The 16,404-nt window shown below is 40.6% G+C and overlaps 1 protein-coding gene across 2 annotated transcripts; it reads left to right on the forward strand.

Moving 5' to 3' along the window:
* Positions 1 to 200: 200 nt before the first annotated feature.
* Positions 201 to 12,384, forward strand: LOC144600410 (P2Y purinoceptor 4-like). Of its 2 annotated transcripts, none has more exons than XM_078412002.1 (2): positions 201 to 317; positions 10,977 to 12,384. In XM_078412002.1, the coding sequence occupies exon 2, from the start codon at positions 11,005 to 11,007 to the stop codon at positions 12,157 to 12,159; it is 1,155 nt and encodes a 384-aa protein (XP_078268128.1). In that variant the 5' UTR covers positions 201 to 317; positions 10,977 to 11,004; the 3' UTR covers positions 12,160 to 12,384. The 2 variants fall into 2 exon arrangements, with proteins under 2 accessions (XP_078268128.1, XP_078268129.1); XM_078412003.1 differs by having other exon boundaries at positions 266 to 321.
* The last annotated feature ends 4,020 nt before the right edge of the window (positions 12,385 to 16,404 follow it).

Here is a 16,404-nt window from a genome sequence, read left to right on the forward strand (position 1 = left end):
GTGCAGAACACTTTTTCTCCTTCCTCTAAATTAATTGGCTGGAGTCCAACTATTTTTACATCAACTAGCAAACGGCAAATCTCTAATTCCTCTTTTTTTAAACTCTTTTGAAAGTTGCTTCTGTTGGGTGCAATATAGATCTGGACAACATATTTCAGGTTCACTCTGCTGTGGCACTAATTAACAGCCAGCCAGCATAATTTCCTTCTAATTCAATGTGGACATGATATCTGTTTTATGGAATGACTGTATTATCAGCGAAGGCTTCTAGGACTCGCAGTTACATCACTTCTCTTATCCAGAGACAAAGCTGCCTGGTGAGTATGTATTCAATGTGCTTGTTTCTTTTTTTATGATTAGAGATGAACTAATTTAAATCATTCTCGATCAATAAGTGAGCATCCCACATACGAAAGGGAAAGAAAGACATTGCAAAACTTTTTGGAGCAAAGGATTACTGCTAAATGTAGTCATGAAATAAGTTAAAGGCACAACAGTGAGTTTGTTTCACAATGTAATGAGATAAAAGACCAATGAATCTGGAAGGGTGACGTGTTGATTTGCCCAGTTTGAGGGTTTGAGAACTTCTTTGGTCTTCACTGAATTGTGCCTTTGAATCAGACATGTACTTCTGAGACGGTAGACCTATTCCTGATTTAATAATTTATCTGAAAGGTAGCTTCTTTGATGGTCTAGTATTCTCTCCTTACTCTGATGTGCTTGAATATTATTTGTATAAATGCTTTAAAATGTTTTCAGAAGTTGATCATAGTAAATTTCACTGATGACTATGAGAGACCGAAGGCAGCGTCAAATTGCAGAGTTAGGATTGAGGTTAGCTAAATTCAGGATGTGATTGATAATATTCTGTGGGAATATATCTGTTGACACATTGGGGTTCAGCATCAGGTATCTGGCTCTGGCAGCATCAAAGATATGTGAAATTCTTAAAAAGCCAGTTGAATTGAAGAGCTCAATATTTAAGAAATGAATAAAAAGTTCAAAAAGCCTCGACCCGGGGTAGATCGCCCGGCGTGTGGGAGCTGAGATCCCCCACCCCCCTCAATGCAGGAGCTTGATCACCCCAACGAGGAAGGCCTGCCGCCGGCTACGGGAGTAAAATCATCCCGTCAACGGAAGGTCAGAGGCCCCCGACTGCTGGAGGACAAAGAAGGGAAGAGATTGAAATTTTTTGCCTTCCATCACAGTGAGGAATGAAGAGGAGTCACTGTGGTGGATGTTCATGTTAGAATGTATTTTGTGTGTTCTGTTGCTTTTTATGACTGTATGGCAAATGAAATTCCTCGTATGTTGCAAAACATACTTGCCGAATAAAGTGTGATAATGATTATGATTAAAATGGATTCCCTGTTACAGTTTCCTTGTTACTGTCTGAAAATGTCAATTAATCTCAATGTAATTCTTTCAGAACAAGGTAAAAATAATTTGTTTGATACAAAACAGAAAATGACCAAACAAATTTTGTTGACACATTCTACAGTTTCCCTGAATCACATTTAGACTGATTACAACTAAAAAGTTGCTGCTGTAAACTATCGCCAAACTAATTCCACAGAGACCCTTACTGTTTTTGCTGTGGTGAATTTGATTAGTGAGGTTTTGAAGTGCAAATCAATTGGACTCTGTATAAGAACTCAACATCAATAATTTATATAGATTGCTGTCAGTAATCTATATACTAAAACTCTCGTTTGTTTGTTTGTTTGTGACTTCAGCCAAAACTTTACAAGATAGCGCGACATTTTTAGGCCCACTTAGTCAAAAATTTACCATTTTTACTTTAATGGTAAAAATGGTTGTTTTATTGAAATTGGTGTTATATTTTTTAACTTATTCACATTTTAAAGGTTTTAAAAACCAGCGCATGCGCAGTTGGGGCTGGTCCTCATCTAAGATGGCCACCATACCAGCGCCTACAGTTGGGGGGAAGGTCATCATTTTCGTGATCCCACTTCCCGCCAGACGCCCGTTTGGTTCCGTGGCCCAAGTGGGGGGAGCGTCACCGCCGCCGCTCCAAACCCTGGACGTCTCCATCATGGCTGCCGCTCCGCCCCGGGGTCCCCGCCCCGCCATCACCGCTTCCGCCGCCCGAAACCCCGGGCGTCTCCATCGCTGCAGCCTCACTGAGCCCCTGGGTCCCCGCCCCGCCATCACCGCTGCCGCCATTCTAAACCCCGGGCGTCTCCATATTGGCTCCCGCTGCCCCTCTAAACCCCGGGCGTCTCCGTCGCTAAACGCCGGTCGTGTCGCTGAGCCCCGGAGCCCTTGCCCCGCCATCACCGCAGCCGCTGCCACTCTAAACCCCGGGCGTCTCCATCGCTGCCGACGCCGCTGAGCCTCCAGCTGCCGCTCAGCATCACCGCCGCTGTTGCCGCCACTCTGAGCCACGGGCATCTCCTTCACCGCTCAGCCCCGGAGCCGCCACCGAGCAGTTAAAGGTCAGACTAATTAGACCAGGCGGACCAGCTGGGCCCAAACCCGTCCCGCATTCACGCAGCGCCTGATCCCCCTCCAGCCCCCACTCCTCTCCCCACCCACTTCTCCTCTCCCCCCTTCCTCCTCTCCCCCCCTCCTCCCCCCCTTCCTCCTCTCCCCCTCTCCTCTCCTCTCCCCCCTCTCCTCTCCCCCCCTCTCCTCTCCTCTTCCCCCCTCTCCTCTCCTCACCCCCCCTCTCCTCTTCCCCCCTCTCCTCTCCCCCCCCTATCCTCTCCTCCCTTCCCCCTCCTCCCTCGGAGATAGATTTAAACATTAAAATGTGAATAAAACTTAAAAAAATATAACACCTATTTTGATGAAACTTCTTCCAATAAGACCACGGGACAACGGTAAGGTGGGCTTAAAATTGTCGTGCTATCATGTACCGTTTTGGCCATTTATTTTAAAGAAAAAAGCACAATTTTCCCACATCACAATGGCAACCGAATGAGTTGTGGGCCCAATGGGTCCACTTGGTCTACTTTATCCTAAAATGTATTTTCTGTGTTTCGTTTGCTTTGATCTGTCTTACTTATAGTTCGTTCACATTGGAGAAAAGTCAGTAATATCAACTAACAAACAATTATTTACAGCTATTTAACTTGAAAAATGACATTATTTTAAAGCAGCTTTCTTTATCGTGGCTTCCTTCGCTGAGACAGACTGTTTCTTATAGAAACACACAGAAAAATATACAAACCCCTATATTGAAACATTTGTACAAACAATTGAAACAAGGAAATGGCAGAACAATTAAACGAGTACCTTGGCTCTGTCTTCACGAAGGAAAACGCAAACAATTTCCCAGAAATACTAGGGGACCAAGGGAGGGAGGAACTGAAGGGAATCCACATTAGTCAGGAAATGGTGTTAGGTAAACTGTTGGGACTGAAGGCAGATAAATCCCCAGAGCCAGATGGTCTGCATTCCATAGTACTCAAGGAGGTGGCCTTAGAAATCGTGGATGCATTGGTGATAATTTTTTAATGTTCTCTCGACTGGATCAGTTCCTGTGGACTGGAGGGCAGCTAATGTAACTCCACTTTTTAAGAAAGGACGGAGAGAGAAATCGGGGAATTATAGACCAGTCAGCCTTACATGGGTAGTGGGGAAGATGTTGTAGCAGCGCATTTGGAAAGCAGTGACAGGATCAGTCAAAGTAAGCCTGGATTTATGAAGGGGAAATCATGCTTGATTAATCTTCTGGAATTTTTTGCAAAGAATGTGGATGTTTACTCTCAGAATATAAAAGCTGGGACGTCATGATGCAACTTTATAAAACATTGGTTAGGCCACACCTGGATTACACCTACAAACCTGCAGTTCTGGTCGGCACACTATAGGAATGTATTTGCACCCGAGAGGAGCTTCACCAGGATGCTGCTGGAACTGAAGCACTTTAGTTATAAAACCAACTTGATAGGCTGGGCTGATTCTCCCTGTTCAATCCTTGGTACAGTGTATAAAAATATGAGGTGGATAGATAGGGTAGATAGTAAAATCTTCTTCGTACAGTGAGGGTTTTGAAGACAAGAGAATATTAGTATTAAGTTAATAAATATACAGGAAGTTTAGAAGGGATCTAAGGGGGGGAATTTGTTAATGCAGAGGGTGGTTGACATCTGGAATGTACGTCCTGAAGTGATGGTGAAGGGAGATACAGTCCTGACATTCAAGAAGCATCTAGACAAGTACTTGGATCACCATGGCATTGAAGATTATGGACCTAACGTGGGCAAATGGGATTTCAGTAGATAGGTATGACGAGTGGCATGGATGTAGTGAGCTGAAGGGCCAATTTCTGTTCTGTATATTTCTATGGCTCTAACATAGGGCAATGATCGAAGATTGTTTTTGCAATTGGAAGCCTGTGAGCAATGGTGTACTTCAGAGATTGGTACTGGGACCAGTACGCGCATTGATGATTTGATGTGAATGTAGGAGGCACTGAGGTTTAGGTTTATTATTACTGTCACATGTACCAAGGTACAGTGAAAATCATTTGTTTATCATGCTATTCAAGCAAATCAGATAATATATCCATAAATACAATCAAGCCTATCAAATACAATAGGTAAAACAAAGGGGAAGATAGTGCAGAATATAGTTCTCGGCATTGTAACGCGCCAGTTCCATAGTCAAAGTATTTTGTCCACAATGGGGTAAAGGTGAATCAGACAGTACCCTAGCTTATGGAAGGAGTGTTCAGAAGCCTGAAAACAGATGAAGAAGCTGTTCCTGAGTCTGGTGGTGCATGTTTTCAAGCACCTTCTGCCCAACAGGAGCAGGGAGAAGAAGGAATGATTGGTGTGGGACAAGTCTTTGATTATGTTGGCTGCTTTTCCCAGGCAGTGCGATGTAGATGCAGTCCATGGTGCAAAGTGTGTGGTTTGTGTGATGGACTGGGTAACACCCAAAACTCTCTGTGATTCTTTGTGGTCTTGGGCAGAGCTGTTCCCAAACCAAGCTGTGATGCATCCTGACAATATGCTTTCTATGATGCATATGTAGAAGTTTGCAAGACTCACTGGAGACATGCTGAATTTCCTCGGCTCCTCAGGAAGTAGAGACGTTGGTGTGCCTTCTTAGCTGTTGCTTCAATGTGGTTGGTCCGCAACTGATCATTGATAATATTAATGCCAAGGAACATGAAGCTCTCAGCCACTTTAGCACCATTGATGCCGACTGGGGCATGCACTCCACTATGCTTCCTGAAGTTATCAACAAGCTCCTTCGTCTTGCTGACATTGAGAGAGAGCAGGTTGCCCTGACAACATGTTAATAAGTTCTCTATCTCCTTCTTGTACCCCATTTCCCCATAAGCCAAAATCATCCGTTTTCTATAGCTAAAGGTAACGTATCCCCCTGCACAGACTTGATATAATTCATTCATTTCACTGAATAATCATCCAATAAACTGCCCATAATTAAGATAATGGAATATATACTGCTTCCAGTCATTAATTAATATTATGTAGCAATTTATTATTATTATGACTAGCTTGAAATGTTTTTAAAATGTATGGGAGAATTTGTATAAATTTAGATTTCTGTAAGTCAGGTCATTTACAAGCAGGGGAGCGTGTGTATTTGAAGACTATTGCCGAGATGCATTTAAAAGGTAGCTTAGAAATTTATTCCCACTTTGTGGTAGTAAATGCACTGCCGTCCTGTCTGAGTTTTGTGCTCTGCCTCCACTGACAGATTAGTTCCATTGACTTCAGTGGAATAATTTATTGAGCTAGACAGTAATGTCCTGATGTGACTATAAGGTGCATTTACATCTACAGATTGAGACGAATGTATTGGTGGCAAGGATAATCCTGAAGGTTGTTTCCATTTTCCAATTTGCTTCTGTTTTCAGCTGGAAATCTTTGCAATATGGTCAAAATCATAAATAGAGTAAATGAGTAATAATAACAAGGAAGTTGATAAAGAATGATTCATTGTGCAACATTTGCTGTGTGAAACGCTGTGAAATTTATGAAAACATTGAAAAGTTAACTTCCTGAATTGCTCACTCCTTTTATTCACTTTCCTCAGGTTCGATTTTAGCAATGCATTGATCAAAATTTCCACCCCTGTGTTTGTGAGAGTTCTGTTCCGTATGTATAAATATAGGGCATTTATCGTGGAATTGTGAGGAGGAATTAGGACTGATATTTCCCATTAACCACAAATAGGGACATTTGACGGTTGGATATATCAGTAACCCATGAGGGTTCCATGGAGGCAAATCTGGCTTGCACTAATACATACCTTTCTTACTCAGTTAACATTAAAAAGTAGGTTCAAAAAGTATATTATGAATCAGAAAGCTGGCACCATTAACAGCAACAATAGGCAGAAAACAATTTAGAAATTATAGGGTTGTGTCTAATTATTGTGTCAAAAGGGGTTGGAGAGGCTAGATGCGGGAAGATTGTTCCCGATGTTGGGGGAGTCCAGAACCAGGGGTCACAGCTTAAGGATAAGGGGGAAGTCTTTTAGGACCGAGATGAGAAAACATTTCTTTACACAGAGAGTGGTGAGTCTGTGGAATTCTCTGCCACAGAAGGTAGTTGAGGCCAGTTCATTGGCTATATTTAAGAGGGAGTTAGATGTGGCACTTTTTGCTAAAGGGATCAGGGGGTATGGAGAGAAGGCAGGTACAGGTTGCTGAGCTGGATGATCAGCCATGATCATATTGAATGGCGGTGCAGGCTCGAAGGGCCTAATGGCCTACTCCTGCACCTATTTTCTATGTTTCTATGTTTCTATTATAAAGTTCTGAATGCTCTTGCAAAAAAAAGGAATTTGAGGGTGTGGTGCAAACATTTTATAGACATTTACAATAGCTGAACTCTACCTTTGTTGTGACAGGAAACATAATGTTCATAGATCCATTGAATTGCGTCCAATGAAATAAAACTGTTTATCCATGAGTCAGTTTGTAGGCTTAGGCAAAAGCCTTGTCCATCAATGATTGATTAGAAATGAAGATTAAAAACCAGCATGTGCTGAAAGTCAGAATTTAAATCAACAAAATTTGGAAACACTCAGCAGACATTATCCGTGGAAAGAGAAGCATGTGTTAGGTCAGAGAACTGGGAAAGAGAAAAAACAAGTTTTAGAGATACAGTATGGAAACAGGCCCTTCGGCCCACTGAGTCCAAGCCAACCACGGTCACCCATAAATTAGTTCTATCCTACACACTAGAGACAATTTGCAGAAGCCAATTAACCTACAAATTGTATGTCTTTGGAGCATGGGAGGAAACCGGAGTACCCAGAGAAAACCCATGCAGTCACAGGGAGAAAAAACTCCATACAGACAGCACCCGTAGTCAGGATCGAACCCAAGTCTCTGGTGTTATAAGGCAGCAGCTCTACCACTGCACCACTGGGCCACCTAATTTTGTTATAGCGAAGGCAGGGGTGGGGGTTGGGGATGAATGAAATAAAATGAATTTCTTTGACAGGCGGGGCCGGCATCTTGTGGTGATAAATTGCTTACAAAACTGTTTGTTTGTTAGATTAACGAGGGCAGTTGAAGAAACAGAAAAAGAAACAAAAAGACTTGTAAAAGCTGTGAAATACATGTTAAGGTATACAAAATGCCTATTAGATGAGGCATTGTAAATGGAAATTGAGAACTGAATTAATATTAAAATAGATGAATCAGAACTAGCTACAAACAGGGAAGCAAGTTATCTGAAATAGTTCAATTTCATATTCAAAATAATAGTGGGCACCACAGTGGCACAGGTGATAGAGAATGCTGCCTCACAACGCCAGAGCCCTGGGTTTGATCCCGACCTCTAGAGCTGTCTATGTGGAAGTTTGCATTTTCACTCTGTGTCTGTATGGGTTTCCTTCAGATGCTCCAATTTCCTCCCACATTCCAAAGATGTGCGAGTTTGTAGATTGATTGGCCTCTGTAAATTCATACGCAATGGCCACGGGCAGGTTTTTATTCATGGACTCCCTAGTACATAAGATGCAGGCAGTGAGGATTTTACAACATTCAGTTAACAGGTGGCTCTCATGCAGTCTTATTTACCTTGTTTTGGATTAATATTTACGAACAATCAATTTGTCCAAAGCTTTATGCCTAAGAGTAATAATATATTTTATAAACATACACAATTATACCAATAAAATTCACAACATATGAGCATTTTACAGCCCTTATGCAGCATATGCCTTGTCATGTGGTGCAGAACTCAGACCAAACTGGATTTTTTTTCTCATTCAGTTATGAGGTACATTAACCCTGACACTCATTTCAAGGCTAAGCATAATATTAACTCTGATTACCGTACATGTTTATATTCTGCATAGTTTAAACCGTCAGTTGAACACCTTTCTACCTTTCACATTAGAATAATGTTCTGCTCACCCATCTAACAATTAAAATAGCAGACAGTGGCTCATATTTTGCAAGGATTGGGCATCACTCAGAATGCTCTTGAAGTTAAATGTGTGTTCGCATGTTTAGGTTTTAATCTTTTGTCCTCAAAGTTGTTGGAAGTGAAAATTGATAATGAGACAACCAGAATGGCAGGGCATTGATGACCTTCCTCAATAACACAATAAATATCTCTAATAAAGTTGTAAAGTAAGCAAATTAAGAGGAGAGTACTTTTGTATGGGTGAATCGGGTAGTGAATGAAAAATAATATGAAGAAAAGAAAGATTAGATTAAGAATGAGAACAGAAAGAGACAGAAGGAAAAAGTATGAAAAAATTAAATAAACAAGTGTTAAAACCTCGAACACCAATTCATAAATTGAAGAATGGTAATTCCACATTTATTTTTATTCACTTTCTGGGCAAAGTACTTCAATTGGCTGACCATAAAAAATACTTTTCTATTATGATAAGATTTTTATTACTAGTCTTTTTGGTGAATGTGATTGAAAATTAACGTAGTAATGAAGTAATTCCATTAAAATCATGGCAAAGTTAAAGGGGAGATCATGTTTCTGAAGCCAGTTGTAGAATAAAAAAATAGATAATAAATTGTGATTCTTTTCAATTTATGGTACATGTCTTTCTCACCTAAAATGTTGACAGTTCTGTACATGAATAATGGTGTCAGACTGGTGCAGATGCTGAAAACTTGAGCAAAAGGAATTCAGTCGGGTAGGCAGAATCTGTGGAGGGAATGGACAGGTGACATTTTGGATCGAGACCTTTTCTTTAGACTGATGGACTAGAGGGGAGAAAGCTGAAAAAGAGAGTTAGGGGTGGGCCAAAGCCAGTCAAGTGACAGGTGAGAGTAGTTGATAGATGGATGAGTGGAGGTAATAAAAACTCTGTTGACGAAAAGGACCCAAAATGTGTTAGATAACCACAGAAGAGGAGGAGTGAAATGTGAAGTTGCAGGGAGAGATATGGGTAAAAGGGGATGGGGAGAGGAAAAAGGAGGGATTAAAGGCAAAAATGGGACAGATGTGGGGATGACCATACGGAGGAGCAGAAAGGAACAGGGTGACGGGGTGATCGGAGATGGTGGGAGAAATGCGCTTTGGAGTAAATGCGCTTTGTTCACATAAAAAGTAATAGAATATTAGTTCTTTCACAAATTTTATTTTTTCTCTCTGCCTTCTCAAAGGCCATTTGTGATGTATGTCCTAGCCTCATTAGGACTCCCAAACAGCGACACCTCACACTTGTGACGATTAAACCCTACCTGACATTTTTCAGTACATTTCACAAACACCTGCAAGTTTTACACCGTCCTGTTGCAAAATACATAGGGACTGGTGTGATGTAAGATGTCAGCTTACCACTAGTCTCTCGTGGGGAAGTTGGGTCCAGGATGATATATTGGTCTTGTTGGCCATGCGCACGTCCTTTAGAGAGCAAAACTCTTAAGAAAATATTGACAGATTGGATTTCATTTGCTTGCAAGATTTATAATTTATGTGTCTTTGGTTGCAAAAATAATAAACATGTCATACTTCATTGACTACCTTAATGCTGCTTTAGTCCTAATCAACATCTGTCATGCAAACGTATGCCTCTGCATTTCATTCTCACAGTATCTTTATTTGTTCCTTGTCTATTTGAGCTATGGGATACTATTGGAGAAAATGATCATCACATGTATATTTACATTATGCCACATAACCTTAATCTTTGAGACATTGTTTGAAAAGCTATTGGGTGTGCCATGCAAATGGCACCATAGTAACTGACTAAGTTACAGAAAATATTTGTTTTTGGTGAATCAGACATAAGAAATAATAGACTATTTCTGTGGTCAAAGCAATAAAAAAATCTGAAATATGCTTAAAGTATCTGACTTAACAATCAAAAAATTGAAAGGATTTCTTGCAGTATTCTCACCTAGAAGCCAAATATCCCTCCAGAGTTTCTAATCACACAAGAGGAATTTATATTTTCAAGGAATCTGAAGGAGAAAATAAGTAGGATTATATCTCACTCTCCACTCTCCTCATCTCCACATTGGATGCATCAGATGGATCAAGTGTTGAACACCCTGTTGAAGTCTTTCACTCATTTTGAAGCCGTACACCCATTGAGCCCGTGAGAAAGGGCTGTCTGTCCACACACACCTTTCTTGCAGTCTGACTTCTCTACCAACTGGCTGTTCATCACGGTTGCAGTCTCAGATTTGCCTACAATTGGAATGAATCCCCAGATACACCCTGTTCCTCATGACATGGAATTTGCCATTGTGTTTGCCAGCAACAGTGCCAGACAGCACCCACTAGTATAGTAGCCGGTCTTCTACAATCAACCCTAATTTAAATTGTGACCCAACACACATGTCTGAATTAAGTTAGATATAGCAACTCTTACCAACAGCATTTCCATATGTGTCAAACACATCTATCTGCTATAAGATTGATTTTTAAAACCTCTTAGTGTATGGGGTGTACCTATTTCTGCTGCGAGATATATATGGAATTTGATACAATTATATTCCAGGCAAGGGATTTCTGAGCATTGCTTCTTCTTAATTCCAGGTTTGTCTTTAACGTTGAAGAGTTTTGAATGGCAGGGAGAATACTTCTGAACTATCATCTGCGCTCTACTGATTCAACAACCTCAATCACAAGACCTCCTGAATATGAGTCCCTGCAAACTGCTTCGGGTAATGCTAGCGGCTCTGGTGGTAAAAATTACAGTTGTCATTTTAATGAGGAGTTCAAATACATCTTATTGCCAGTGTCCTATGGAACAGTGTGTGTGCTGGGCCTAATTCTTAATACAACAGCACTTTGGATGTTTGTGTGTAAGATGAGGCCATGGACTGCCAGTACAATCTACATGTTTAACCTGGCCATTTCAGATCTTCTTTATGTGTTATCTCTGCCACTCCTTACATATTACTATGCCAATCGTAACGATTGGCCATTTGGTGTAGTCCTTTGTAAATTAACCCGTTTCCTCTTTTATGCCAACCTGTACTCCAGCATCCTCTTTCTTACCTGCATCAGTGTCCACAGGTACCTGGGTGTGTGCTACCCCATTCAATCACTCATGTGGAAGAAAGTGAAACGTGCCTGGATTGTGAGTATGCTGGTCTGGATATCTGTCATCATCTGCCTCATCCCCAATTTACTGTTTGTCACAACAAGCAAGCGGGGTGATGACATACTCTGTCATGACACAACCCGCAGGGAGGATTTTCCACGGTATGTTTTGTACAGTTCTGCCATCATGGTGATTCTTTTCGTTATTCCCTTCTTCACCATCACTGTCTGTTACAGCTTAATGACCAGAGAGTTGAGCAAAGCACGTGGATCCAACTACAGCGCAGGCCCATCCATTGTCAAAAACAAGGCCATTAAACTTATCATCATCGTGTTGCTGGTCTTTTTTGTGTGTTTTGTACCTTTCCACATCACAAGAACAATGTATTACACCTTCCGGATACTCAAGAAGAGCTGCCATGCACTTGATATTGTGAACTTCACATATAAAATCACGAGACCACTGGCCAGCATCAATAGCTGCATTGACCCCATTTTGTACTTCCTGGCTGGAGACAATTATCGAGGAAAATTTGTGCATGCTACATTGAGAAGAAAAGCTTGCGTTCAACGATCAGTATCAACCAAAATGCGTGAGCACAAAATACACAAGCAATCAGTGGTCAGAAGTGCCTCTGTCTATTCTGTCACCTTGGACCAGGAATATGTTTGAATTAGAGTGTCAAGGGTTTCACTTCTTTTTTTAGTTCAGTAATCCACTCAGATAGAATCATATTATTGGTTCAGAGTCTCTGCCAAAGCATAGTGATAGATTTTGGGCAGAATTGATATCCACATTGAACCTATAGCAGCTGAAACCAACCTTGCTAACTTAGGCGAGACAATACACTGTTCAGCTGAGAAAAGGAAATCAGTGGCAATGGAGTCCTATGTGAGACTTGTATCCTACACCAGTCTGCATTTGAACAATTCCTTGCATTTCTGGGCTGCTTTGCCCAATTGACATGAAATCCAAATTATGAAAAGGCTGGAAGAAAATGCAAATGAAATTGAATGAAAGCACATATCTTCAGTCATTACCCTTTTTTTAGGGTAAACAATTAATTTTTCTATTTCACCCTCTAAGAATGTGTTTTCCGTTAATGGTGCAACATTAAATGCAATGTTTCAAGGTTACAGGAATGCCAAAAATATTTTAATTAAGTTTTCTGTTAAGTTTTGCACCCTGTTTTGGTACATATTTTAAACGATCTTTGGATTCATATCTTGTGATATTTATTTAGATACTTTGTCAGTTTAGACTTTTGTATTTTGGAACACCTGATCCAGTTATTTCTTTATCTGCTATATTTTATTTTGGAATTGACTTGTCTGCTTTAGGTATATGAAATAAACAGTGTTAAGTGAAATCAATATAAAGGCTTTTTGTCTGCCATTTTACCATAGCAAAAATGAAATCTGGTGGCCTGTTTAAGAAATCTGATGCACAACAATTGGATTCTACTGTATAGAGCTATTTCTATTCTCTGAATTTCTACTGCCGGAATAAGACCATTGACTCTCCATGTCTAATATTTGCACCAAGCACAATATTGAAATTAGATCCTTATCTTAACCTGATATAAAATTAATGGGAAAAAAAACAGTTATTTGTGAAGTCCTTGTTGATTTTTTGAGGCTAACATGACCTTCCAGAATCATAATATAGAAACTGTACTTCTCAAAATTAGATTTTCTCAGAATGAATCCTTTATCACAAGATTGTTTATCAAGAGCTATGTAACACTGTTATTCAGAGTGGCTACAAGTGGCTTCACTTTACACTTTTGAAAGAAAATGGATAATGTTTCCAGACATTCAGCTCATGCTATGAATGATCATTCGTGTGGGTCTGAAAGATGATTGCTATTAGGAATTTTGGTTGAGCAAAAGCAGTGATACAATATAGATCTTGTATAGTTGAGTCGCGGTTCTTTTATGGTTGGAGAATGAGATTAATCTTTAAAAAATTTGAATTATTTCTAGATGTTATTGAAATAGGTTTGTTAATAAGTCTTCCAATGTATTTTTTGAATATTTGTGAAATGGTGAATATAAAATTATGAAAGTTGAAGAAAATCAGACATGATAAAAACAAACTGCCACGATGAGTCATTTTGTGGATGAGCAACTGAAGACAAAGTAAAAGTTGATGTTCAAAATGAAAGAAAATTTCTTCAAAAGACAGCACCAAAAGATGATCTGAAAGTAGACCCAACCAGTCAATGTAGTGAAGGAGATGGTAAGTCTAACAGATGTTGCAGGAGTACAATATGCAACCATTGTGATAAAGTTACTAAGATGGGTGAGTCACTCTGACAGCTGACCAAAAAGAATGTAGCTTGCTATTGATTGCATGCTGAAGAGCAAGTGATCGAATGAAAGTAGGAGGCAATCACAACGGAGACTATGTTAAGATATTTTTTATGACAAGAGGGAGCTGACACTGCAGGCAGATGTTTCGGAAATGCATCTTACAGCAATGATCTTGCAATAAGATAAGCTGATAAGAAGCTCTGACAGACGCAATAACCATATAACCATATAACAACTACAGCACGGAAACAGGCCCGTTCGGCCCTACCAGTCCACGCCGACCACTCTCCCTGACCTAGTCTCATCTACCTGCACTCAGACCATAACCCTCCAATGATGCATTATGTGAGAATTGAGGAAAAGCTGCTTGCTGAGATCCTTGGGCTACCGAGGTTTCACCAGTACATTACTTGCCACTTGAAGTCCCCTCCATTGATCATCAGGAAGGTGGGCAGGACAATTAGTAAATATGTACATGACATAAAAATTTGAGGTGTCGTAGAAGATGAGGAAAATTATTTTAGGATGATATTGATTAGAGCAAGGATATTGATTATGAATATTGGGTGGAACAATGGCAATCCTGACGTGGAAAGTAATGGACTTTGAAAGGTCAAATAAGAGTAGGATTAATCTATTTTTATAGGATAGGAGCCTAGGGAGTATAGTAAACATAAGGTCATTGGGTACAAGTCCATAGATGCCTAAAAGTAGCAGCTCAGCAAGATAGAGTGGTGAAGAAGACACCCATGAATGCTTGCATAAGAGTACATATATTGTATTACAACTTTATAAAATACTGGTCAAGCCTCACCTGGAGTACACATTTATGATTGCCACTGTATAGAAAGGATGTGATTGCACTGGAGAAAGTGCAGAGGAGATTTATTAGGATGTTGCCTGGATTCGAACATTTCAATTATAAAGGGAAATTGGATAGGCAGGGGTTGGTTTCCTTGGAGCAGAGGAGGGTGGGATAGATGGGGAGGGTAATAAAAGCTTTTTTCTCATGGTGAGCATTTTAAAAAAAGAGTGGATTGGTATAAAGTGAAAGGTAGGGGGATTTAGAAGGGATTTTTTTTTACACTGAGTCGCAAGAATCTGGCAGTGAAGGTATCAATAAAAGTATACAAGAAAAATTCACAGAAGGTAAATAGTAAGAGCAGTATTAGAAATCAATGGTAGCCTGGAGCAAAAAGGTAAACAGTTGGAGGAATAGCAAGTCAGGCAGCAATTATTGAGGCAAAGGGTCAGTCCATGTTTCAAGTGGAGACTGCCTTAAGACTGAGAGTGCAGAGGGTGGAAAACCAGTATATAAGTGAAAAGGAGGCACAGTGGGCAAAGGCAAGCACGAACAATATTAATGCAGTCCTGTTTGTGGATCTTGGGGAAGAGGTGGAACCAGCAGTGCAGAGTTCCAGCACTATCAGGTTGAGGCTATGGAGGGAAGATCTTCTGATGTAATGAGATCTGTAACAGTCCGGAGGATAATGATGTGGTGTTTGTTAGTGAGGTCAAAGTCCAGGGGTGGGTTTGCGAAGATATCTGACACCTGCCATTTGGCCTTTTCACAGCAGTGGTCAGTCTGCCAGACCACAATGGCGCCATCCTTGTCTGTGGGTTTGATAACGAGGCCAGGGTGGATCTGAAATGATCAGTGAACTGTGCATGCAGAGGGGGTGAGATTGGAGTGGGTGAGTGGAGGTCAATGCAGTCAAGTTCACATTGGCAATTGAAAACAAAAAAATCAAGAGAGTGTAAAAAGCCAAAAGAGGGTGTTCAAGTGGATGGGGAGTGCTGGATACATGAGAAAAGGCTGTGGTAGCATGATGTTTCGAAATGCCACAGGAATGTAATTACCAACATTGGACACAGTCATCTAAAGCTGACATTTTTCCAGCAACAATTCCATCACTGACTGTGGAAGTGTTTTATTCTCCCAACTATTTGACAGCTCTTTAAAATGCAGCAAACTTAATCAAGGATAGCAGAGTCAGGGGGTATGGGGAGAAGGCAGGAACGGGGTACTGATTGAGAATGATCAGCCATGATCACATTGAATGGCGGTGCTGGCTCGAAGGGCCGAATGGCCTCCTCCTGCACCTATTGTCTATTGTCTATTGTCAAATCCAAGATTTTGCCATTAATTCATTACCTCTGTATAGTGTGTTTTCTCTAGGAACGATGTTAGCATCATGACACTCCCTCCAGTGGTGACAGGCTGCTGACAACAGTGTTGAGGAGGACATAACAGCAACTTCTTTCCCCAAGGATCATCAAGAGATCTTTCTTCCATAAAATCATGCAAAGAAGAGTCTCTGAGTTCACATGAGATTTATTTTCCTTTTAGCCTACCATACTTGCCTGAGACCTTTCCTTGTGATCCTGCAGTGCATGATATGACACCATGAAATCCTCAGAATACGGAGGCAGTACTTCGGTTAAAAAAAAGTCATGTGTTGAACAATCTTGCTGAAGGTCGGCAATGAAAAACACTATTTATGTGTCTTGTCCCTGGAAAGCTGCTGTCACATATGAACATCTATCTATCTATATATTAAAAAAACTCTCTGTACGAATGTTTGTGTGTATGTGTGTTTGA

This window comes from Rhinoraja longicauda, chromosome 15, assembly GCF_053455715.1.
Source record: "Rhinoraja longicauda isolate Sanriku21f chromosome 15, sRhiLon1.1, whole genome shotgun sequence".
Classification (NCBI taxonomy): Eukaryota; Metazoa; Chordata; class Chondrichthyes; order Rajiformes; family Arhynchobatidae; genus Rhinoraja; species Rhinoraja longicauda.